Source organism: Polyodon spathula, chromosome 3, assembly GCF_017654505.1.
Source record: "Polyodon spathula isolate WHYD16114869_AA chromosome 3, ASM1765450v1, whole genome shotgun sequence".
Taxonomy (NCBI): domain Eukaryota; kingdom Metazoa; phylum Chordata; class Actinopteri; order Acipenseriformes; family Polyodontidae; genus Polyodon; species Polyodon spathula.
In genome coordinates, this window is record NC_054536.1 from 72,979,903 (window position 1) to 73,003,643 (window position 23,741).

General features: G+C 39.4%; 2 protein-coding genes across 6 annotated transcripts in view; one reads left to right on the forward strand and one right to left on the reverse strand.

Moving 5' to 3' along the window:
* Positions 1-23,741, forward strand: part of LOC121313388 (tripartite motif-containing protein 55-like) — a 72,665-nt gene that overhangs the window by 9,877 nt on the left and 39,047 nt on the right. For 2 of the 5 annotated variants that reach the window (XM_041245864.1, XM_041245863.1), the window contains exon 9: positions 291-557. In XM_041245864.1, coding sequence (XP_041101798.1) covers positions 291-557 — 267 coding nt within the window. The other 3 variants (XM_041245867.1, XM_041245866.1, XM_041245865.1) reach the window with 3 other exon arrangements.
* LOC121313389 (corticoliberin-like) lies at positions 15,823-18,715 on the reverse strand. Its single transcript, XM_041245869.1, has 2 exons — positions 17,209-18,715; positions 15,823-16,656 (listed from the first exon to the last, which is right to left on the reverse strand). Exon 2 carries the CDS (start codon positions 16,635-16,637, stop codon positions 16,143-16,145), a length of 495 nt encoding a protein of 164 aa, XP_041101803.1. The 5' UTR covers positions 16,638-16,656; positions 17,209-18,715; the 3' UTR covers positions 15,823-16,142.

Here is a 23,741-nt window from a genome sequence, read left to right on the forward strand (position 1 = left end):
GGGGGTGTATAATCACTGTGTGTGTGTATATATATATATATATATATACACACACACACACACACACACACACACACACAGTGGTTTACAAAGCAACGTGCAAATACCTGATTCCATTTTGCATGTTTCAGTTACAAGAAAGTGTATTTTTAATTTCATTCGCCATGGAACATTCTTTACATTGCAAGTCTTCTAAAAACAGATGCTGATTGCAGTGAGGCTGTGAGTTATGCTGTGACACTGATACTAAAGGAGAGTTTATCTGTTTCATTTTATCTTTCCTGATTAAGGGGGCGGTTGAGCAGAGTGGGGTTCTTGGCACTGCGGAGACAGGAATGCTTTCAACAGAAGCCAATGCAAATCCTTTGTTGTACCCTAGTTGGTACAAATCCCAAACAGGGCTTGTAAACAGTCCCACTCTGGCCCAATCAAGTGATGGCATTGGTCAGTTGGGAGCTTCAGTGTCAACTGGAGGGGATACGCAGAAGGCAGCAGCAGTAAAAGAGAGCCCAGCTGTGGACAGTAAGGAATCTAGCTCGGCTGCTGCTACGTCCCAGGTCAGTAAAAAAAAAAAGAGCATTGCACAAAAGCTTTACGAAGAACACATTCAATTGCTAGAGTAGTCCATTCTTGGCCTTAAACAGTCCTGCCATAAAGAAGGTTTCTTGTAGGGAGTAGCCAACACTATTGTAATGATCTAGACATTGGATCTGAATACTGCCACTTGAAAAAAATGTTTAGGAACCTCATTTCACTGTTTTATTATTGCTAATCACTGGACTATGTTAAAGACATTTAGCAAAGCAGTGGCTTAGGCAGGGAACTCACTTTTTAAGCTAGATTAAAATCGTAACCATCAATCATATTAGGCACCCTCATTACCAGAACGTTAGTCAGTCAAATGGCTAGTATCTCATTCTTCTTTCGACAAACAACGCGACCAATAATCAGCTAGGAAGGGTTTTATATCTTACCTCAATCCATTCATCCCCGCTGTTCGTCAGAGTTCACCTCCTACTGTTTTTCAGCTTTGTGTAAGGGGGAGGGCAGCTATCCTGGCCCCTGCCAATGGCTTCCCTACAGTCAGCCTCTCCACTAGCAGAAAACTAAGTTATGGGCAGGGCCACCTCGAAGGGCAAGGCCAAATATGTAATGGAAATATGTATAACGTTGTATTTGCAGTGTAAGCTTTAATAAGTAGTGTTCTCGATCGCATGAGTTTTCCTGACTGAACCACCGCTGTTAAGATCATTAAAATAGACCCCAGTGTCTAAAAGTATTTGGAATTTCTGATGAGCACATTTCATCTGTGTATCTCTTGGAGCATTTCTTCCCTTCGTAGTGTGGATTACTCTTTTTCTTCTATTCTATTCTATTCTATTCTATATACTTTTGAAACAATATGTGTCATATTAATGCGTCCCTGCTAGTTTTACAAGTTAGTTGTATTTCAGGGAATAATTTACCTTAAGCATGTTTCATTAATCTGTATATAAAGTCCTAATTTTAATTCACAAAATACTGTTAAACACAGATGTTGCAGAAATGTATGTAACTGTGAGGGCCCTATTTGGAACATGTAAAGGCAACCCAGTTGTAATGGTATGGAACAAGAAACTGCTCAAGACAAATATTGAACTGCTTGTTGTTTTTTGCTGGTTTTATAGAGTTGAAATTCTTTGCCTTTGCACTTGATTCCAGACATTTCTTCCCTGCCTTCTCTGTGACAGTTTTTCTTGCAGGCAGTCAGTGAAAATATTCTGAACTGGCTTTTCTTTCTGTTTGAAGCTTAAATTAAAGCAACAGGGTTTAGTACAAATCATTATATAAAACATGAACACTTTTTTTGCTTCAGAGATCCACTGAAAAACTTGCCACTAAATGCAAAAGGGATGACCATCTCTTTTTGTTAGATTATCCATTCTTAAAATGTTGAAAACCATCTGATTTGATAATACGGTGCATCCCTGAACCATCAGTACCTTGCTTTTCTCACAGGAGCTTGCATTCCGTCTTATAATGCTGTCTTTGGAATCAAATTCAGTACTTGATTAATCCTACCTAGATGTAGTTCAATTTGAGTTTATTAAAAAAAAAAGTTAAAATTGGACCGTAATGGAAAATTGGAATTCATTTCAGTTTTGGATCATTTTAAAATAATGGGAAACTATGGTATATACTGTATATTATAAAGTAAGCACACAATGGTGTAGGTGCTCTAATAGTGTTTTTCATCTTATAAAAGTAGTCAGAACTATAAGCATGCTAGCACATCTACTGCAAATTGGCTTTGTATTCGATTCAATATTGTTACATGTTAGTAAAACTGAATGCAGCATGCTCTCTGCTGATTCATAGACTTCTACTGTGACCCTTATCAACGTCATACATTTCAAATTATCTCAGAAATAAATCATTCTATTGTATGGAGCAAGTAGCTTCAGAATAAATTCTTAGGTTGTTGTTTTTTTTTTTTTTATTCTTACTCACTTCTTTCCTTTTCTGATGTTTCCAATCATCATTGGTGCCTTGTTGCCATTACACATGTACTGTGCTTTTTGTGTGCTTCCAGAAGTTTGAGTTTCCTTGCAGTTCCATTTCCCTGCCAAAGTGTATTCATAGAAGCCAGAGCTCGCGCCATTTAGTGATCTGCCACTTCGTTTTCTTCTGCTTTGCTGGCAATACACGGCTGGGCATTAAGGGCTGGCACCTGCCACGATGTACCGTGTATTGTTTGATTCACTCATATCATACCGTGACGACTTATCAGTCAACTAAACTTGATCTTAAAGAGGCTTAATACAGATATATATATAGAATATATATATATATATTATATATAGATATATATATCTATAGATATATATATATATATATATATATAACTCAATTGACGTTATCCCATGGGTCAGCAGTACAAAAAACAAAACAAAAAAAAAACAATGTCACTTGAAGTTTGAGAAAAACTCTTTTTAAACATGATTTGTACTAAGAAGGAGTCCCTTATATATATATATATATATATATATAGATATATATATATATATATATAATATATATAATATTATAAATAGTAAGAAGTGAGTGGCAAATCGGTCTGTCTTTAGTGTGCATTGCAGTTACACAGCACTTCCTCCAAAAACAAAGTGAATAAGACAAGGCGCGGAAATGCAAAAGTTCATCATTAAACAGTTTTAGATACTGTCTTGCAGTTTTTTTTTTTTTTAAACCTGTTATCTTTAATTGCTTTGTGCATATTAGTTTGCAAGTGAACTGTGACATTATGGCCTTATCGAGCACTATAAACTGCAGTTTTGAATACTGATTTTGGATACTGTTTTAATTCTGGAAACTGGTGTTTTTTGTTTTTTTTTTAAATTTTGCAAAATTACATTGCCTTTTACGTTTTACTCAGTTCTGTGCATGGGTAACATTTTGATTTAATTTTGCTGTTGGGTCGTTATTGGTGAATTTTACATACTGCTACAATACATACCGGATTTGAAAGTATGTATTGTATTACAGTCCATGTGTCATCTCTTTTGGCAAGTGATATTTTCAGAATCATATCGTTCTGGATTAAAATACTGTTGAAAATATAGTACTGTACCAACAAAACCATCTACGGTACATCTACATGGAAGCCTACTTATTTTAAAACACAGTCCTTTCAGCTGTGTTTTTGACATTGTATATTTTTTGTGTTCCCTGAAAAAAACTGACAAGCTTTTGTCTTTTACTGCTGTGTTATTCCCCCAACTCGTGCGCTAACAAATTTCAATGAAAGAATCAACGTCTCCCTGTACAGTTCCTCAAACCCAAGTCATATTTTTTCTTTCCCTACAAAATGTGTGTGTGTGTGTGTGTGTGTGTGTGTGTGTGTGTGTGTGTGTGTGTGTGTGTGTGTGTGTGTGTGTGTGTGTGTGTGTGTGTGTGTGTGTGTGTGTGTGTGTGTGTGTGTGTGTGTGTATGTGTCTGTGTGTGTGTGTGTGTGTGTGTGTCTGTGTGTGTGTGTGTGTGTGTGTGTGTGTGTGTGTGTGTGTGTGTGTGTGTGTGTGTGTGTGTGTGTGTGTCTGTGTGTGTCTGTGTGTGTGTGTGTCTGTGTATGTGTGTGTGTGGGTGTGTGTGTGTGTGTGCAGGGCAGGGGGTTGTTTGGGTGGTAGGGGGCAGGTTATAACATGCTCACCTACATACACATCAAATCATCTCTGGCAGGGCGATTGCCCTGCACAGGTGGGAATTAGAGTTGGTGTAAATTGTATGTCTGTCTGTGTTGCCTAAAAAGCGGCTACCACCACACGTGACACAAGCACACTATCACAGATGTCACTGAAGTCAACATTTATAGGTTTGGATATGTAAGTGCTGACCCTATATACATTTTAGGGTGGCAATATTAAGATTTGCCTCTGCAGGTCATACAATTGACCCCACTAACATCACGTGCAATACCAGATTTTTAATACCCATTAGTATAGATTAAGAGAAGTAAGCAGTCAAAAATAGAAACCATATAGCAAGGTAGATCTTCTTGAAACTCTCACATTCATGAAAGCACTTATATTCATGTTCATTATATGAAGGATATCAATTAGCAACAAATCAACTAATATCTTGTTTTGTAATATGTATTTGACAGTGTAAAATAAATCCCAATCTTTTTTTTTTTGCAATTTAATTACAATGCTGTGCATCACTGAGCATTATTTTACTGTAGAATTCATATGGCATATTATTACTAATTTATATTAATTTCATATTTGCCATTCAGGTCTGTGGTAATAAGTCATTATTTTTAATAAAGAATTTAATAAACATAAGATATGTATTTTTTCATGAATATTTGTTTATATAAAGCATTTGTATGTTTAATGCTAAGTATTTACTTTTTTTCTCATGAAAGGGTCAAATATTACAGTTTATTTAGTCACAATCATTGGAATATATTTAGTGATCATTTTGATCAATTAAATCAAGTTTGCAGTTCATGAAACCTTTCAAAACTGTTAGAGGGAGGGCAAGAAGTTAGTTTTCATTTTTCAAAGCACTGATTTTGCACAACCACATGTTAATTAAGTTTGAGGGAATTGTTTGATTGTTTAATTGGAAAGTGTGTAATATTTGATTTGTCTAATTGAAAAGTGTGGAATGTGACGAGAGGGTGATTCATGCTATAAAAAAGACAGATGAGAGTGAAGTGGAAAGAGCGAGAGTGAGAGCAACAAAGGGAGAGAGCAGCAGGTTATGCTTTCTGTTTAATGCCTGGGATAGCATAGCTTGGATGTGCTTTGAAGTGTTTTGTTTAAATTGTAAGCTTGGGGTGTTGCTAAACCCCTATTTTAAACCCCAAGCTATGCACTTGCTCTCTGTCTTGCATTTTTTGTTTGCCTGTTGCAGCACAGCTGACAAACATCACTGACCATTCTACCCTCGATACTGCTGGACAAAGCTGTCTCACTCCGAATTCTCTAATGCATTCCCGAATGGACTGTCTGTTTTCGGTCATCTGTCGTTACATAACTCTGTAAGACTCCGATTTTATCATGGAAAGTTTACATTTGAAAAAGCTGCTCACCTCACTTTTCTTTCTCTGTAGAATGCTCCCTCCGGTCGGGCATACGTGCTTTTGAAGCTATTATCCTCTCTGCATGTACTGCCGCAGTCCATCCTGTGCTGTGGAGTTCTCGGTCACATTCCGCTATGACGGCAGCGTCTCTCACTCCTGCTGAACAGCGCTCACCTCTGCAGTCTGACAGAAAGAAAAGCTACTTGCTGAGAAAGGCTACTTGGCTCTTTCAAAAGCTGTTTGCGGAGGTATCTTTCTCTGCAAAATCGAATTCTCAAATGGTGACTGCATTTCTATTCCTGGTCAAATCTGCAGCACGCTCCTGACAGCAGCATCTGTGTCATACGATGGCTTGTGTAGTGACATCAGACCCAGAAGAAGTAACCCACAACAAAGGCAAGTATTTGTTTCTTTATTAATTACAAGTTTTAAACAAAACAAAACACTTGCACAAACAAAACAGCACAGTGGCCAAAACAAATATACAAACAAAACAGACACGAAACGAAACCAAACAAGTATCGCACTGGTATAAATCCGGCACGAATAACAATAAATTATTGTCATCACTATTCCACACACACACAAACCCACATCCCTGTGCTCACATACCAATATACATTAACTCCCCGGTAATACATAACCCAAACTATACAAAATAAACCAAAAATACTCCCAGGGACGGGGTTACCCCATCACAATCTGTCACACCTGCTATGCAGCGTTCGTCCCTGGAGTTGCTTGATGAGGGTAATCAGAAATAATATCCTTGATAAACTGTTTCAAGACATGGATACATGTAGTAATATATGCTGTACCCTTATGTTAGCTATCAGGTCTGGTTTTGCTTTGGTGTATTCACACCGCCCTGCAGACCCCATTTGTTGTTTTCGTATGTGCTTCCATGTCGTCACCTTGCTTTTGTTTACATTGTTAATTTTTTTCCTGTGCATCGGTCATGAGAGTTTATAGGAGCAGCCCTGCTCTGTGTTCTGTCAGCAGTCTCTGTCTTACAGCAGTGTTCTGTGATTACATTATCGTCACGACTACATTGGTTCCACTCTATCCTTGCTTTTATCCTCACTGCAGCTCCCAATTTTTTCACAGCTGCCAATATTTCACATTCATGTCATCTCATTTTATATTACAATGCTCCCTATGGAATCTGCTGCCCTTGCCCAGGCAGTTCATTCTTTTTCTCTTTCAGCAGTAGCCATCAACTCTCATCTGAAGCTACAACCTCACTGGAAACTACAAGCTCATTTTTGCAATTCAAGCAGTTGCTAGTTTCTGCCACTAGAGGTCTCCCATGTCCCAAGAGTGAAACTCCTCAGTTCTCCAGTCATATCAGATTCTAGCGATTAGTTGTGTTAAATACATTTGTTTTATTTCTTTTGGTGTACTATCTGTTCTTGTTTAGTTAAAAAGCCAATCTATTGTAGGCCACCCTATTAAATACTCAGGCAGGATACAAATATACAATAATTTCAATTTTGCATTTTGCTCATCCAGTCAATATTGATTCCTGCACACGTGCATCCCTCCTTATCGCTTCCAAGTGAATTTCTTACCACATCTCCAGACTTTCCAGGAAACACAGAAAGACATCAGGATGTGGACTTCCTTCCTGCAGCACTGGAATGCCCTTTCTCTGTTCTACGACATTTTCATACCCCTGCAGCCCAGCGGAAAAAAAGCTACTTGCCGAGAAAAGCAACTTGCAAAAGCTACTTGCAAAAGCTACTTGCTGAGAAAAGCTTCTTGCCTAGCCTAAGTATCTGCCTCAATCTCCCCTGATCCACTCAAGAATATATGGTTGCTGCCCTCACACCATCTACCCACTCCTCCTATACAACCAGCGGTTCTCTTTCACATCCTGCAAGCAAAATCGAATTTTTCCTACTCCCTTCAATCAGGATTTCATTATTCCTTCCTCATACACGCAAAAGGCAATCTACACCTCTCGTTGATAACCCTCAAAACTTACCCAGCAGGCGCTCAATACCAATATCGCTTATAATGTGTATCCTCCCTCCATCATCCATCCTTGCTGCCCGCATTCTTCTCTGAGGGATGACAATGTGTTGTTTCTCTCCTTTCAACAGTCTAGTCATGGAATCTCTTTGCCTTGCTGCCTTGTTTGGTTTTCTCTGCTGTTCTGAATTTTCTGTCTCACTATACGAATTTCCAAAACAAACCAGCTCAGCCAAGGTCAATTCGTTCAACTCTGTAAGCTCAACTCCCCCTTTTTTCCTTGTCATTCTCTGCTCCACTATCTTTACCATAACAACTGCTCTGACCCTTCTGATCCCTGTTCATTTCACTTCTTAAAATATCTATCTGAAGATTTCACAATTAAACATAATAGGTATTCCTTCCATAGATGCAACAGTCATGTCAACTGGTATTCCACTGCAGTGGAATCTTGTGTTCATTCTCCCTAATATATCTTTGCTCAAGATATATCTTATGCCCAACATAGTATGCCCGGAGTCGGGGCCATCTCTCTGATGGGACCACCAGAGGTTTCCTCCCCCAATTTTTTTTTCCTCTTTTTAATTAAAAAAAAAAAAAAATGACACACATATAAGAACTATATAAGAAGGAATATTCTTTATCCCAACCTACAGCTATGGCCAAAAGTTTTGCATCACCCTATATTAACAAATTTTGCTTCAAAAAGTCAAATTAAGTAATGTACAACTATTATGGCTTGCGGTAGAATTTTACGATATCATTTTGTAGTTTCTTTGATCACTTGATGTTAAATGAAAGATCTAAATATATATTTAATTATGTCTCAATCCTAAAATTCTAGGTGATGCTAAACTTTTGTCCATAGCTGTACACCTGTTCTCAGGTGTTTCCGCTTAAAACATCCTTTTATTAAAACCAGACATGCATTGTTTTAATGGACCTGCAAATACTTAGTGTGTTCCTGGTGCAGTCCTGCAGTTCTTTCAATCCTGTGGATGTCCTTGGCAAGCCATGTACAGCATAGTGATGTAAAACCACTGGAATGGGAGCACTTAGTGAGCTGAAAAGGGATCTTAGCATGACCCAGTAAGTGTATATTGTGATTGCTCTATTATTTTTCTGGTTTTCCTGGAGATGATGCTGTCTGAGACATCACTCATTTGTAGTTCTTATCTCACCTTTTGTGCGACTTTTAGATCTTCTTTGGGAAAATGCTTGGTAACAAAAGATGAAGCTGATGTTATATTATGGGGTACAGCAGAGTTGTTAGAGATATAAAACCATCTATAGGTATATCCAGGATAAAATGAGTTCATTAGAAAGTTAAAATGCATAGAAACACATTGGTGGCAGACTTTCCTTTTAGTAGGCTGAGATCCAGGGCCTTTTTTCAACCTTTCACTTAAAACAAATCCAATAGGACAACATTTGAACAATAGGTTGTGTTAAAGTCACTTGACACCATACCAGTCAGGGTGTTTACATGCAAAATATATTCAGAATACTTCAGCATTCCGATTATTCCGGAGTATTCAAATAAGTATTCTTGAAAATGCATGTGGAATTAAATATTCCACTATTATTCCATGTTTACATGCAGACAGAAATATCCAGAATAATACACACTGTGGGCATGAGCAATGACAGAATCCGTTTTTACAAGCAAGACTAGTTTAACAGGGAATATATTGAGGTTGTGTCCTTAATATACTTATAATAATAATACTAAATAGACACTTTCATTGTTGTATTGCTTCTCATAACCACCTACTGCTGAACAGTTTATGTACTAGATCAAAGTGCAAAGCAAGACAAGCTTCAGTTCAACCCTATGAATGTAGTATTATTCATGACGATTCAAGAGTTTAAAACGTTTCTCTAGTAATCTATTTCTATTTTTCTATTTTTTTATTGCAGCATCTGCCTATTAGCTCTGGAAACACAAGCCGTTTATTTGTAATTACTTCACAACGCTTAAGCCCAGCGTAAAAGTTTATTTTAAACTAAGCTATAACCAAACAGTGAAAAAAATATGATACCTAATAGCTGCTATAAGTACAATTCATTTATTTTTTTATTTTTTATTACAGTTTTTTAAAAGTTTTAACTTCACGTCTGGGTATTTATTTACACATTTATGTAATGCATTCTTCCTGCCAACGGTGGCACACTAGTTCTGTGCCCCCAGATGTACTGTTATTTGATGGGCACTGGGTTCCTAACAGTATGCAGCCAGGTTAACGAATGCCAATCAAACTGTGGCAGAGCAGGGCTCTGCCCTTGGAAAGACTGGCAGGGATGGAGTTAAATTCTCCCTGCCCAGGTTGATTGCCACAGGTGGGAGCAATCAACTAATGTAATTAATCAATTATCATTTAGCCACCTGGCATAAAAGGAGGCCTCAGCCTCCCAGTAGAGAGGAGGGAGCTGAGGAAGCAGGTTGGTGTTTTGTTTGTATGTTTGAAAGTTTGAATCCAGTGAAGGCATTGCCCAGCCTGGAAATTGTTGTTTTTGTTATTTTTGCTTTTTGTCTTGCTTTTTTTGTGTTTAAATCCCTTTATTTTGGCCCTTGTGCCCTTTCATTTTTGTGTTTATAATAAAATAGTTATTTTTTTGAACTACAGACTGTCTCTGGGCCTCTATCCACTCGCCAGCCTGGCACATTTGGTGTTAGACGTGGGATAGTGCCACCTAGAGGCTCAGAGCAGTACTTTTTTTTTGTTTTGTGGAATTTTTGGGAAATTTTTTTTTTTTTTTTTTTAAACATGGGAAAGAAGAGCAGACAGCGGAAAAGGCAGGACAAGCAGCAGCTGAAGAAATGTAAGCTGCTGCAGCCACCGCTGGAGGACCCAGCCAGCCTGTTCCCCTGGTGTTCCTGGTGCGGGAAGGAGGACCATCGTTGGCGGTCCTGCCCAGATGTGCCACCGGCAAACTGGTGTGGCCGGTGTGAGGAGGACGGCCACAACTGGGCAGGATGCCCCTACAACCGGGCCCAGGAAGAGGTGCAGTGTTCACCCCGGGCATCAGGGGCCACCCCACTACCTCCAGCACCATCACCTTCACCACCGTCCCAGGAGATCTGGGACTGGTTGATGCACCCTGAGGCAGACCTCATCCATGATCTCCCCATAGTTATCAACACGCTGTGGCGTCGAGATGGGGAGAGGTGGGAACAATGGGAGGAACAACACCACCCAGCATCCTTCCCAGAGGTTGCCCTCATGGTGGTTAATTACCTGGCGGTAGACATGGGAGATGCCCCGGTCATTCCAATAAAGAGGGAGGAGCTGCCGTCCCCAGAGCCAGAGAGGGAGGAGCTGCCGTCCCCAGAGCCAGAGAGGGAGGAGCTGCCGTCCCCAGAGCCAGAGAGGGGTGAGGAGCCGCCGTCGCTCCCAGAGCCAGAGAGGGGTGAGGAGCCGCCGTCGCTCCCAGAGCCAGAGAGGGGTGAGGAGCTGCCGTCGCTCCCAGAGCCAGAGAGGGGTGAGGAGCCGCCGTCGCTCCCAGAGCCAGAGAGGGGTGAGGAGCCGCCGTCGCTCCCAGAGCCAGAGAGGGGTGAGGAGCCGCCGTCGCTCCCAGAGCCAGAGAGGGGTGAGGAGCCGCCGCCGCTCCCAGAGCCAGAGAGGGAGGAGCCGCCGCCGCTCCCAGAGCCAGAGAGGGGGAGGAGCCGCCGTCGCTCCCAGAGCCAGAGAGGGGTGAGGAGCCGCCGTCGCTCCCAGAGCCAGAGAGGGGTGAGGAGCCGCCGCCGCTCCCAGAGCCAGAGAGGGGTGAGGAGCCGCCGCTCCCAGAGCCAGAGAGGGGTGAGGAGCCGCCGCCGCTCCCAGAGCCAGAGAGGGGGGAGGAGCCGCCGCCGCTCCCAGAGCCAGAGAGGAGGAGCCGCCGCCGCTCCCAGAGCCAGAGAGGGAGGAGGAGCCGCCGCTCCTAGAGCCAGAGAGGGGTGAGGAGCCGCCACCGCTCCCAGAGCCAGAGAGGGGGGAGGAGCCGCCGCCGCTCCCAGAGCCAGAGAGGGGGGAGGAGCCGCCGCTCCCAGAGACAGGAAGGGAGGAGCCGTCACTCTCAGAGCCCAGAGGGGAGGAGCTATGGCCCAAGGATGCCTGCCTTGCACCACCCAGGGATGCCACGCCCACTCCGCTCAGGGATGACTCATTTGGATCACCTGGGGTTGCCTGCTGCTCCGCATCGCTTGGGACTGCTGGTGTCTCCTTTTTGTTTTTTAGGCCTCCCGAGGGTCCGCTGCCGCTTCCGCCACCAGAGAGAGCCGGGCCGCCGTCGCCATACTACCTTGGAGATTCGGGGCCCCCTCAACCAAAGAAGGCTTGGGGGCTCCGACATCAACCCCGCCCACCACCACCCACCAAAACAGCCCCCTCAAGGGACATAATTGGACTCTTGGGGGGGAGGGGAGGGGGGGGGGGGGAGTTTGGCCGATTGCGGCCTCCGTACTTTGTACGTGGGGGGAGGTGTGTGGAAGAGCAGGTCTCTGCCCTTGGAAATACTGGCAGGGATGGAGTTAAATTCTCCTCCCTGCCCAGGTTGATTGCCCCAGGTTTGTATGTTTGAAAGTTTGAATCCAGTGAAGGCATTGCCCAGTCTGGAAATTGTTGTTTTTGTTATTTTTGCTTTTTGTCTTGCTTTATTTGTGTTTAAATCCCTTTATTTTGGCCCTTGTGCCCTTTCATTTTTGTGTTTATTTATAATAAAAGTTATTTTTTTGAACTACAGACTGTCTCTGGGCCTCTATCCACTCACCAGCCTGCCACACAAACCATTCTACATCCCCGACTGCAGAGAGGATTGTTGCACATGTGTGGGGATAGAGAAAAGCAATTATTAGGAATATGGTGTTTACATGAACTAATATTCCACAAGATAGCTACATATTTCCCTCATTCTCATATTCAGAATACTGCTTACCTTATTTATTACCATTATTAATCATGACTTTCTTTGTGCAAATTAACTTTGAGGGGCACTGTTTCTTTTAAATGTTCTATATATACTGTACATAGAACAGAACAGAATTCTGTTTTCAATCGTGGGGTTTCCATGCAAGTTTTTTAGTTTTTTTTAACTCAAGACATTTACACGAGAAAAATGTCTCGTGTAAATTCATTTTTCGGGGTTAAATTCACTCAGTTTATTTTACTCGAGCAAACCGTGCAATTCACCCATGCAAATGAAAGTACTCGTGCTGTTTTTGAAGATTACTAGTGACATTTTGTGAAAATGTGGTTTCCATGCGCAGAGAACTGGTACACGAGTGAATCTAAGCTGCTGTAATAAAGCAAAATGCTTTATTGGTTAATAGTGCGCTTTACTGCTCTTGCCCAAATTGTTTTTTAAATGTCATTAATGGGGTGTCATGTCATTAGTAGTGAATACTGTTTCAACTATACTGTTACAACTATTTATCTTACAACTTAATAATTAAAAATCAACTCGGAGGTATAAAATGAAACTGACCAACAGGTATTGCAGATCGCCATGGCTGAAAACTGAGTTGTTTTATATATATATATATATATATATATATATATATATATATATATATATATATATAGATATATATATTCTACACATTGCGCTACAGATGTTCTCTGAAACATTTAATTTGTATCATCATCTTCATTTAGGTGCTGCCAAACGGAACAAACATGTAAACCATTCGACTACTTGCAATTGCAAAGAACAAATTTATGGCGCACACAATATAGTGTATTCAGTATGCTTTATTGCATTAAAAAAGATACATAAAAATCTACTGGTTTCGGCACCACAGTGCCTTCATCAGGATAGAGTGTCAACTTTTCACAGGAATTATATATAATTGACATTTAACAAATAGAACACTTTAACCACAATAAGCTCACATACTGCACGTGAAAACAATTACACATTTAACCATACGTAAATGATTATCAATCATGCATTATCAAACACAATTTCATAATTTACACATGTACATGAGGAATACAAATCAGTTATATACAATCAGTTGTATACATGCTGGTTTGTCCATGTGGAACATCTTATGTGGAGAGGACAAAAAGAACATTAAAACAGAATTAAAGAACATAAAACAGTGATACACAAACTGGCCCTTCTGTCTCACAGGCAGCCACTGATTCCTGTACACCTCATTTTGTTGTTGACGAGTTTGTGCAGGATATAGCAGGCAGTGGCAATTTTGGGAAAAAATGAATGCTCTTCAGTCCGTTTCATCACCTGCCACCTCCCATTCAAGTGCCCACTACCCGTATTTGACAAGCGTGGTGTTGAATGCTTCCTCAGCAGGTGTTATGTAATTTACTTATCAACCTCCACCTTTCCCATTTATTTGCATGACGTCGGGTGAAAAACCTGGTTTACATTATGTGAATGTCTCGAGTTAAAAAAAAAAAAAAAAAAAAAACTTGCGTGGAAACCCCATGAATGGCTGTTGTCCTATAGTACTTCTGTAAATGTACTTGGTACTGAAAGAGTTACATTTTTGTGAGTAGTTGTATTCGCTGTATAAGAAAGTCAGAGGTTGGGTCCGATGTATCGAGGTCTTTGCCACGTTGCCTAAGTAATTTGCACATTTTTGAGAAAGTCAAATAAAACGGCAGGGACTTGAACCAAGTGCAAAGGCACATCGTGAGAGGAATAACCCAACGTATAAGATATCAAAAAACAACTTGTTATAACATTACAAATAAATAGTGTACATTTTCTATTGTCTTGCACTTTTAAAAACTGCACTTAATGTAACAAAACTGATTTACTTTTGTGCACGTTTGAGTTTTCTGTTGTAAGTTTTAGTAGCAGTTTTTTCACGTGAATTGTACTGTATGACAAGTGCAGTGACAAGTGTTAAAAGGACCGAGATTCTACATATAGAAAACGTGATATTACCTGAGGGCTGCACTGCTATAACTGACAGGGAGACTTATCACAATATGAATTTGATAAGCGATTCTCTGTATTTATGTAAAATTATAAATAGATATGCACATAAAGTCACAAGGACAGTTTATCTCTCAATTCTGATACTATCTAATCTGTGGACTTGAACTATTTATGTATGCAGCTATAGCCTATGCATTAGATTCTGTACCGTTGTAGCCAATGTTTTTTTGTTTGTTTTTTTTTACCTACTTGTTCGTTCCACTGGATAGTGTGGCACTGAATTTCTCTTTACTTTTACAGCAGTCAACAGCCTGTATAATTAAAACATATTTTGCTATTGGTCTTTGTCAAAAACAAATGAATATTGTTTTAAAAATCTCGTTTTATATATGTTTATTTTGTTAAGTTTTTATTAAGTATAAAAGTATTAAGCATCCCTTCTCTTCCAAAACTGAAGGAAAATTAAGACTGTAGCGTCATCAGCTATGTGTATCTCATGTGCTTACCATAGCTTGGACCGAGATAATATCACTTATCTTACTTACTCAAAACATAATTTCTAATCTTATTAGTAGGATACGCCCACCTGATAATATACATTCAGAAAAGGACATCGGGGCTATAGATTTCATGTTTTAACATAAGTTCTCATCTTTTACAGGTTGGTTCTGATAGCATAGCAAGTGGACAAAATGAAAATCAACAAAACACTGAAGATAAAGGCGGCCAGGGACCTCGTCATGTTTTCTCATTTTCCTGGTTAAACTCACTTACCGATTAACGCATCCTTTCTGTCAACTAAAAAAAAAAGTAAATTAGGAGCCACGGCGAAAGGATTGTATAGAAGAAACATCAGCAAATCTGCTATGAAGTATTCTCCCGATGTACTGTTTATTGTATGTCCACTTAAACTACATGACACACGTGTCTGGGGGGTGGGGTGGGGGGGTATATAACTGTGTTGTGTCCAACTGAAAGGTTGTTCTAATAAGGGTAGGTGTCGGATTTGATTTGTGTTTGGTTTCACAAACCCCGATTAGTCCTAGGATTTGCTTTAGTTGAAATACTTTAATATCGGTGCTCACCATGGTCTGTGAAGCCTGCCGTTATGTTTTGATGCTTTGTTTATATTTCTCATACTTACTTAACTGTGAACCCACTTGTTGGCACACTGCACACATGTTAGCAGGCAAGAATCTACACAATAAAATGTAAACATAGCTTTGACTCTTTTATTAAAAATATAAATGTTAGACATTCTCTTACACAACAGAAAAAATGAATGGTTGCTCATATTATGTTTATTATCAAACTTAAAACATGGTAGAGTACAGTGAAATTGAATGTAATATATCCATTTCCAAAATACAGCAACCTGAAATTGGTGAAAAATCTACCAAACATCTACTCCAAAGATATCAATTGGTGTTCTTACGAACAAAGTTAAAAAAGCTTGTGTAAAATGTTACTGTTTTTTTTTTAATTATTACTGTTACAAGTTATACAAATTAAATAATGACTTTATGTTTAATTTCCCTTGCATTCATGATACAGTCTGAATACCGTCAAACGGAATACAATTCCTCTGCACTTCCACTTAGAAATTTAAAGCTATAAAAAATAATCAAATAATAGAAAAGCAGCACTATGACACATAATAATATCGACTTGTGCTAAATGGAATTTTTCTCTGGCAGTTGGGTTTATTTTACATTTACTTCCCGACGAGTTCCATCATTTTCCTGTTGCTGTGCGCTTGCTGGGTTAACTGCTCAGCTCGTGCCATTTCTAACACTTCTCGAAGGAGATGGAAAGTCAGATCCAGTGAAATGGGAGGATCTTCTGAACGCTTTCCTTTTTCCACCGTATCTTCCTTGTGGTCACCATAGCTGCTCACGAACCGGTTGATGCTGCCAACATTGCCTTGCAAAAGACGCTGGGTAAGCACTTGCAATGCTCTGTTGGTGGTAGCAGATGCGTCAGGGAACGCGTTTAGTGTGGACGGTGGTGCATTCTGATTAGCACTGCCCAGTCGAATGAAATATTCCTCGCCCAGTCGCATCAAAATGGGTAGAGACTGCTGGTAATGGTGTGACTGAGCGTCAGGCTCGGAGTGGACAGCTCCCGGGCTCTCAATTGCTCTGCACTCATGACGTGGAAGGAAGGCAGCAAGCAGGACGGCAGTTGAAACTAGCACATAGAGCTTCATGTCAGAGATTTACAGGAATCTGAGGAAATAAAGACATACAACTTAAAAAAAAAAAAAAAAGGCTGCGTATAACTTTTTATCTGAATATATTGCTGTTCAGTTTAACTTTTTAAAGAGTTCTGTTTAAAAAAGTTTAAAGCTAGGAACGGTACCGTCCCTATAAAAGTCCTTAGATTCTAAACAAAACAGTGTGCATTACGAGCACCATAATTTATTAACGATGGTGCTAATTACACACCGGTAATCTTTTCTACATATATCCTTATAATATTTAAAATACAAAACTACTTTTGAAAATGTAAGCCAAGCCTGCTTTTACTACTGCATGTTGCACTTAACATATATTTCAAAACGCTGTATGCGTCTTACTTTACATTTTACAAAGGGAGACTTTGATTATTTAAATTTTGTGTATAAAAGAGTGTAGTTTTACCATCCAGAAGCCTATACCCTGATGTAGCAAAAAATATGTGCAAAACTATGCAAAAAGTTCTAGTACCAATTCACTTTCACACGAGATAACCGATTGAAATAAATAACTACTAACAGAAATATGAAGCATAGCCCATACCTTAAATGGATTGAGATGGCTAGTATATCAGTGGAAGCAGGTGAATAGTTGATATGAAGTTCCCTTCTTCCAGGTTTGCTGTCAGTCTGTCAAGAATCCTGTAAACTGATGTCTTCGAAAGCTGACTGGCTGTTGGATTTTTATAGCCCAAGACATGCGATAATATAGTCAGGCTCTGAGCTCAGACCTTGCGTCTGCGCAGTTAATTCAGACACCTGGATGAACAATGAATTAAAAAGCTGGTGAGTTAAGTTATTTTATAACAGAAACAGGGGAGCCCCTCCCTCCATTGATCACTGTGTTTGAATGAAATACACATCACATCATGATATGACATCGGTAACACTTTTAAACCATTCTACAGGAATTGAGCACAATAATACAGCTCCGATTGTATACTTTCAACTGCAACTCAGACTTTACTGTACTCTTAATTATTCCATTTAGACGCATATAATTGTGTATAACTCCCTGGTTTCCTAGTGTATTTTACAAAAAATGCGCATGTTGTACGTGTCACTGTCCTTGGTCCTTAAAATAAACTCTCCACTTGTAACCTTCAAATTCTGTTTGACCTACAACTCTACAAGTTTTTAATGAAATCTGCAGAATCCTTGTCTTATTTATGAATACAGACTTTCACCACAATTAATGACAGTTGGCCAAGGTGCTTACTCACATATTGATTGTTCTGAGCAAATTACCGCATGAAATAGCTTTGGTTTAGTTTGTTCAACCGAAAAGGTTTTTCTCCTGTGAAAGGGCTGAATTTAAATATACATTTTTTTTTTTTAAATTCCATATTGTCTACTGTATGTATGTAATAGGTTTAAATCACCAATCGCGTATGTCAAAAACATGTTTACCAGAGTCATGCACCCATGAAATGTAATGTAGCGATTCTGTTTTTAGAGTCTATGACGATATAAAATATGTACACTTAAAAGTCCCGATACCAGTTTTCACTGGTCCATTTTATAGAATATGGTTTATGTTATGTAAATTGAGATCTGTCTTGTGTCAGCCCATACAGACGCGTGGGGGCGATCTATGCATCAGTAATCATAAACATCTGTGACAGAAACTCAATTTGCTTCGGGATACTGAAATTCTGTAAATACGAATGAAATAGCTGCACCGTTAGAGAATGTTGACTTGCTGTTCTGTAAACAATGATGACCCAATCATAATGCCGGAATGTTAACAACATCATTAAAATGAGCTTCGGTATGCTATTCCATTACCGATGTAATTTTTCAAAGTGTCGATTTCTCAGCATTCTTTGTTATATTATCCCCCACTCGGGTTGTGTGTCACCACGATGGAGATATAGTGGATGCGCTTGTGCATCTGTCACATTTTTAGCTTGTCTAATTGTGATGACATTTGTTAAGATCCTGCTTTAGCTCAAGTAATTGAATATATAAAATATAGAGTCTGCTTCGCTGTATTTCTGAGTTATAATTTTGACATATACCTATAGAAACGCCTGAAATAATTAAAATACAATTCTTGTTGGGAAATGCAAATGTTTCTACATTTTTTTCCACCAAAAAATATTTTTGAAACAACATACAGCAAGGTTCACGCAATCACCAAACAGGTACACCCTTCCACCCAGGGTTTCTAACCCTGGTCCTGGAGAACCGCAAGCCTGCAGGTTTTATAGGTGTCTCTACGTCATCAATGGCTAAAGATCTGGAACACGTGTTAATCTTGAGTATAGCTGAGTAAAGCCTTATGACTGTCTCTAATGGACAGCAGAGTACACCATGCATAAAATATACAGTGTAATTCACCTGATGGGTACTTAACAATAAGTGGAAGGTATTCACTGAAAAGAAAAAAAAACATTATTTTCTATTATATTACAATGGATTCAAGTCATGAAATTACATACGTGTTCATTTGTAAAGCTTTATTCAAATGCCTATTTATACTGTATGAACTGACACATAGAGCCCTATTTAGCAATTAATGCAAGCTATAACAGTATATGTTTTGGTCTTTTATTAGCAGTGCAATCTAGCTGTACATTTCAGGCTATTAAAAGAGTGACTAAAAGCTTTATGTATACCTAGGGTCATTCTATTATCCAGTCCCTCTTCTGTAAAATGGGTTATAAACCTAAATCATCTTCTGTAGTTCTTCTTAGAAATTATTAGATCACTATTACTGTTAAAAAGCCGTACAAGTAAACATCAACTTTTTTTTTTCGTGGAAGCCGTATCTTTTCCATACGAGAGTTCAGCAGGGAAAATTCAATTTGTGACATAACCTAGCCCTACTTTCTACCATAACTAAAGGCCGTACAAAGCAATCCTTTGTTATATAAGATCTGCTGGAAGTAGCCCTGGCAAGCCTCTGTGACTAATAAGAAAACATAAGCATACAGACGTGCTCAAATTTGTTGGTATCCCTCCACAAAAAACGAAGAATGCACAATTTTCTCTGAAATAACTTGAAAGTGACAAAGTAATTAGCATCCTCCATTGTTTATTCCATATTTAATAGAAATCAGACTTTGCTTTTGATTTTTTATTTAACATAATATTGTAAATAATAAAACAAATGAAAATGGCATGGACAAAAATGATGGGACCGCTAACCTAATATTTTGTTGCACAACCTTTACAGGCAATCACTGCAATCAAACGTTTTCTGTAGCTCTCAGTGAGACTTCTGCACCCATTAATAGGTAGTTTGGCCCACTCTTCCTCAGCAAACTGCTCCAGCTGTCTCAGGTTTGATGGGTTCTTTCTCCAGACTGCACGTTTCAGCTCTTTCCATAGATGTTCGATAGGATTCAGATCAGGACTCGTAGAAGGCCACTTCAGAATAGTCCAGTGTTTTGGTCTTATCCAATTTTGGGTGCTTTTAGCTGTGTGTTTTGGATCATTATCCTATTAGAGGACCCATGACCTGCAACTGAGACAGAGCTTTCTGACACTGGGCAGTATGTTTCGCTCCAGAATGCCTTGATAGTCTTGAGATTTCATTGTGCCCTGCACAGATTCAAGGCACCCTGTGCCAGGCGCAGCAAAGCAGCCCCAAAACATAACCGAGCCTCCTCCATGTTTTACTGTAGGCATGGTGTTCTTTTCTTTGAAAGCTTCATTTTTTCATCTGTGAACATAGAGCTGATGTGACTTGCAAAAAAAGCAACAGTTTTGACTCATCTGTCCAAAGGACATTCTCCCAGAAGGATTGTGGCTTGTCAATATGCATTTTAGCAAATTCCAGTCTGCCTTTTTTATGTTTTTCTTTCAAAAGTGGAGTCCTCCTGGGTCTTCTTCAATGGAGCCCACTTTTGCTCAAAAAATGACGGATGCTGCGATCAGAAACTGACGTACCTTCACCTTGGAGTTCAGCTTGTATCTCTTTGGCAGTTATCCTTTTTCAAATATTCGCACTACCCTTCTGTTCAATCTGGGGTCGATTTTCCTCTTGCGGCCGCGCCCAGGGTGGTTGCCTACAGTTCCATGCACCTTAAATTTCTTAATAATATTTGCAACTGTTGTCACAGGAACATCAAGCTGCTTGGAGATGGTCTTGTAGCCTTTACCTTTACCATGCTTGTCTGTTATTTTCTTTCTGCTCTCCTCAGACAACTCTCTCCTTTGCTTTCTCTGGTCCATGTTCAGTGTGGTGCACACAATGATACTAAATAGCACAGTGACTACTTTTTTCTGTTTAAATAGGCTGAATGACTGATTACAAGATTGGAGACATGTGTGATACTAATTAAAGAAACTAATTAGTTTGAAATATCACTATAATCCAATTATTTATTATCTTTTCTAAGGGGTACCAACAAATGTGTCCAAGCCATTTTAGAATATCTTTGTAGAATAAACAATAATTCATCTCTTTTCACAGCTTCTTTGCTTTATTCTAAGTACCTGATAAAATAGCTTTTAATTTCATCACTTTTCAGGAGGAATGAAGCATTATTTCAATGAGCTGTAAGGGTACCAACAAATTTGAGCACGTCTGTACAGTAAGAGGGGTTTAAAGACCTATTCACTCAATGTTTTTATTTTGTATTTTTTGTGACACAATTTTCTCAATGTTTCAGATTATTGCCATTTGACTCAAAAAGTATTTTGATAGTTAAGTTGTTTTATAATCAAGGTTATAAAAAATACTGACGTTAATACAAATAAAAAAATGACCCTCTACAATAAATAAATAAATACATGCCAAAACCCTTCACAAAGCATATACAGTACCAGTCAAAAGTTTGAGTACACCTGCTTGAAACCAGGTTTTTCGTGATTATCTATGCTTTTAACTGTATAAACTTGTCTATAAACACTTAATATTTCATTATATGATACGTGTACTTATATAATCTGATAATCATAAGTGATTTGCATTAAAAAATTTAATTTTTAAATGAAAATGTAAATCTTGCCAATTTCAATGAAATGGTCACCCAAAGCAAGGGGATTTCAGTCTGAAGCCCAAGTCAGTTAAAAGTCTGAAACGTATATAACATGGCGTTAGAACACTGGCCTAAGTATACGTGTCTTTGTTAGTTCTCTGAGTTATAGCTTGTTACCTAATTAACCTTTTGTCACCAATTATTGTTAACAGGTGAGGGTCCGTGATTACTATAAATATAGGTAGCATAGGCACAAGTTTGTCATTGTAAGGGAGCAGAAGATGGCAAAATACTCTCAGTTAAGGAAAGAAAAAAGAAAGTCTGTAATTACTTTTGAGAAATGAAGGTCAATCTTTAAGAGAAATCACAAGAACTTTGCAAGTGTCTGTAACTGCTGTGGCCAAGACCATCAAACGATTTGAAGAAACTGGCACTCATGAGGACCGAACAAGGTCACGCAGGCCAAGGGTGACCTCAGAATCAGAGAACAATTTCTTTCTAGTCACAAGTCTGCGAAACCGGCGATTAACTGCCCCTGAAATACAAGCTCAGCTAAATGCTACTAGAAGTTTCAGCATCAACTGTTCAGAGGAGATTTCGTGAAGCTGGCCTAACTGGAAGAATTGCTGCAAAGAAACCATTGTTAAGAGTGCAGAATAAGAGGAAGAGACTTGCCTGGGCCAAAGAACATAGAAACTGAATGTTTAAGGAGTGGAAGTCGGTCTTATGGACCAAAGAGTCAAAATTTGAAATAGTTGGGTCCAACCGCCGAGTATTTGTAAGACGTAGAGAGGGTGAGCGCATGAGTTCTGCCTGTGTGGTTCCCACTGTCAAGCATGGAGGAGGCAGTGTCATGGTCTGGGGTTGCTGTGCTGGTGACAGAGTTGGTGATCTTTACCAAGTCCATGGCAAGCTCAACCAGCATGGCTATCGTAGCATACTTCAGAGGCATGCCATTCCATCAGGATTACGGTTAGTTGGGCAGTCCTTCATTCTTCAGCAACATAATGACCCGAAACACACCTCAAATTAGTGCAAGAACTATCTGGCGAAGAAGGAAAGTGAAGGACAACTCAATCTAATGACCTGGCCTGCCCAGTCTCCAGACCTCAATCCCATAAAACTTGTATGGGACAAACTGGACAGAAGAGTCAAAGCAAAGCTACCCACAAGTACCCTACATCTCTGGGAATTGCTGCAGAAGAGCTGGGAAGACATGTCGGGTGATTTCCTGCTGAAACTTGTTAACCGAATGCCTCGTGTTTGTGAGGCTGTTATTAAGGCAAAGGGTGAGGAATCCAAGATTTAGGGACAATTTTCAATTTTCCTGAACATTGCTTTGATGCTCCTTATGTTTTGTTTTGTATGTTGTGTTTTCATTTTCAAGTATTTACACAAACGTATACGACATAAAACATTGTCAGTTATTAAAAAAAAACCTAGATTCCAGCAAGTGTACTCAAACTTTTGACTGGTACTGTGTATATATATATATACATATACAGTGGCTTGCAAAAGTATTCAGACCCCTGACCAATTCTCTCATATTACTGAATTACAAATGGTACACTGAAATGTCGTTCTGTTCGATATCTTATTTTAAAACACTTAAACTCAAAATCAATTATTGTAAGGTGACATTGGTTTTATGTTGGGAAATATTTTTAAGAAAAATAAAAAAAACTGAAATATCTTGCTTGCATAAGTATTCAACCCCCACACATTAATCTTTGGTAGAGCCACCTTTCGCTGCAATAACAGCTTTAAGTCTTTTGGAGTAAGTATGTACCAGCTTTACACACAGTGTCGGAGTGATTTTGGCCCATTCTTCTTGGCAGATTTGCTCCATGTTGTTGAGGTTGGTTGGACGACACTTGTGGACGGCAATTTTCAAATAGTGCCACAGATTCTCAATGGGATTGAGATCAGGACTTTGACTTGTCCACCGTTGGACATTCACCTTTTTGTTCTTGAGCCATTCCAATGTTGCTTTGGCCTTGTGCTTGGGATCATTGTCCTGCTGAAAGGTAAATTTCCTCCCAAGCTTCAGTTTTTTAGCAGACTGAAGCAGATTCTCTTGCAGTATTTTCCTGTATTTTGCGCCATCCATTCTTCCTTCAATTGTAACAAGATGCCCTGTCCCTGC

Bases quoted from the DNA above. Each gene is read 5' to 3' on its own strand.
- LOC121313389 (XM_041245869.1), bottom strand. From the start codon at position 16,637: ATGAAGCTCTATGTGCTAGTTTCAACTGCCGTCCTGCTTGCTGCCTTC.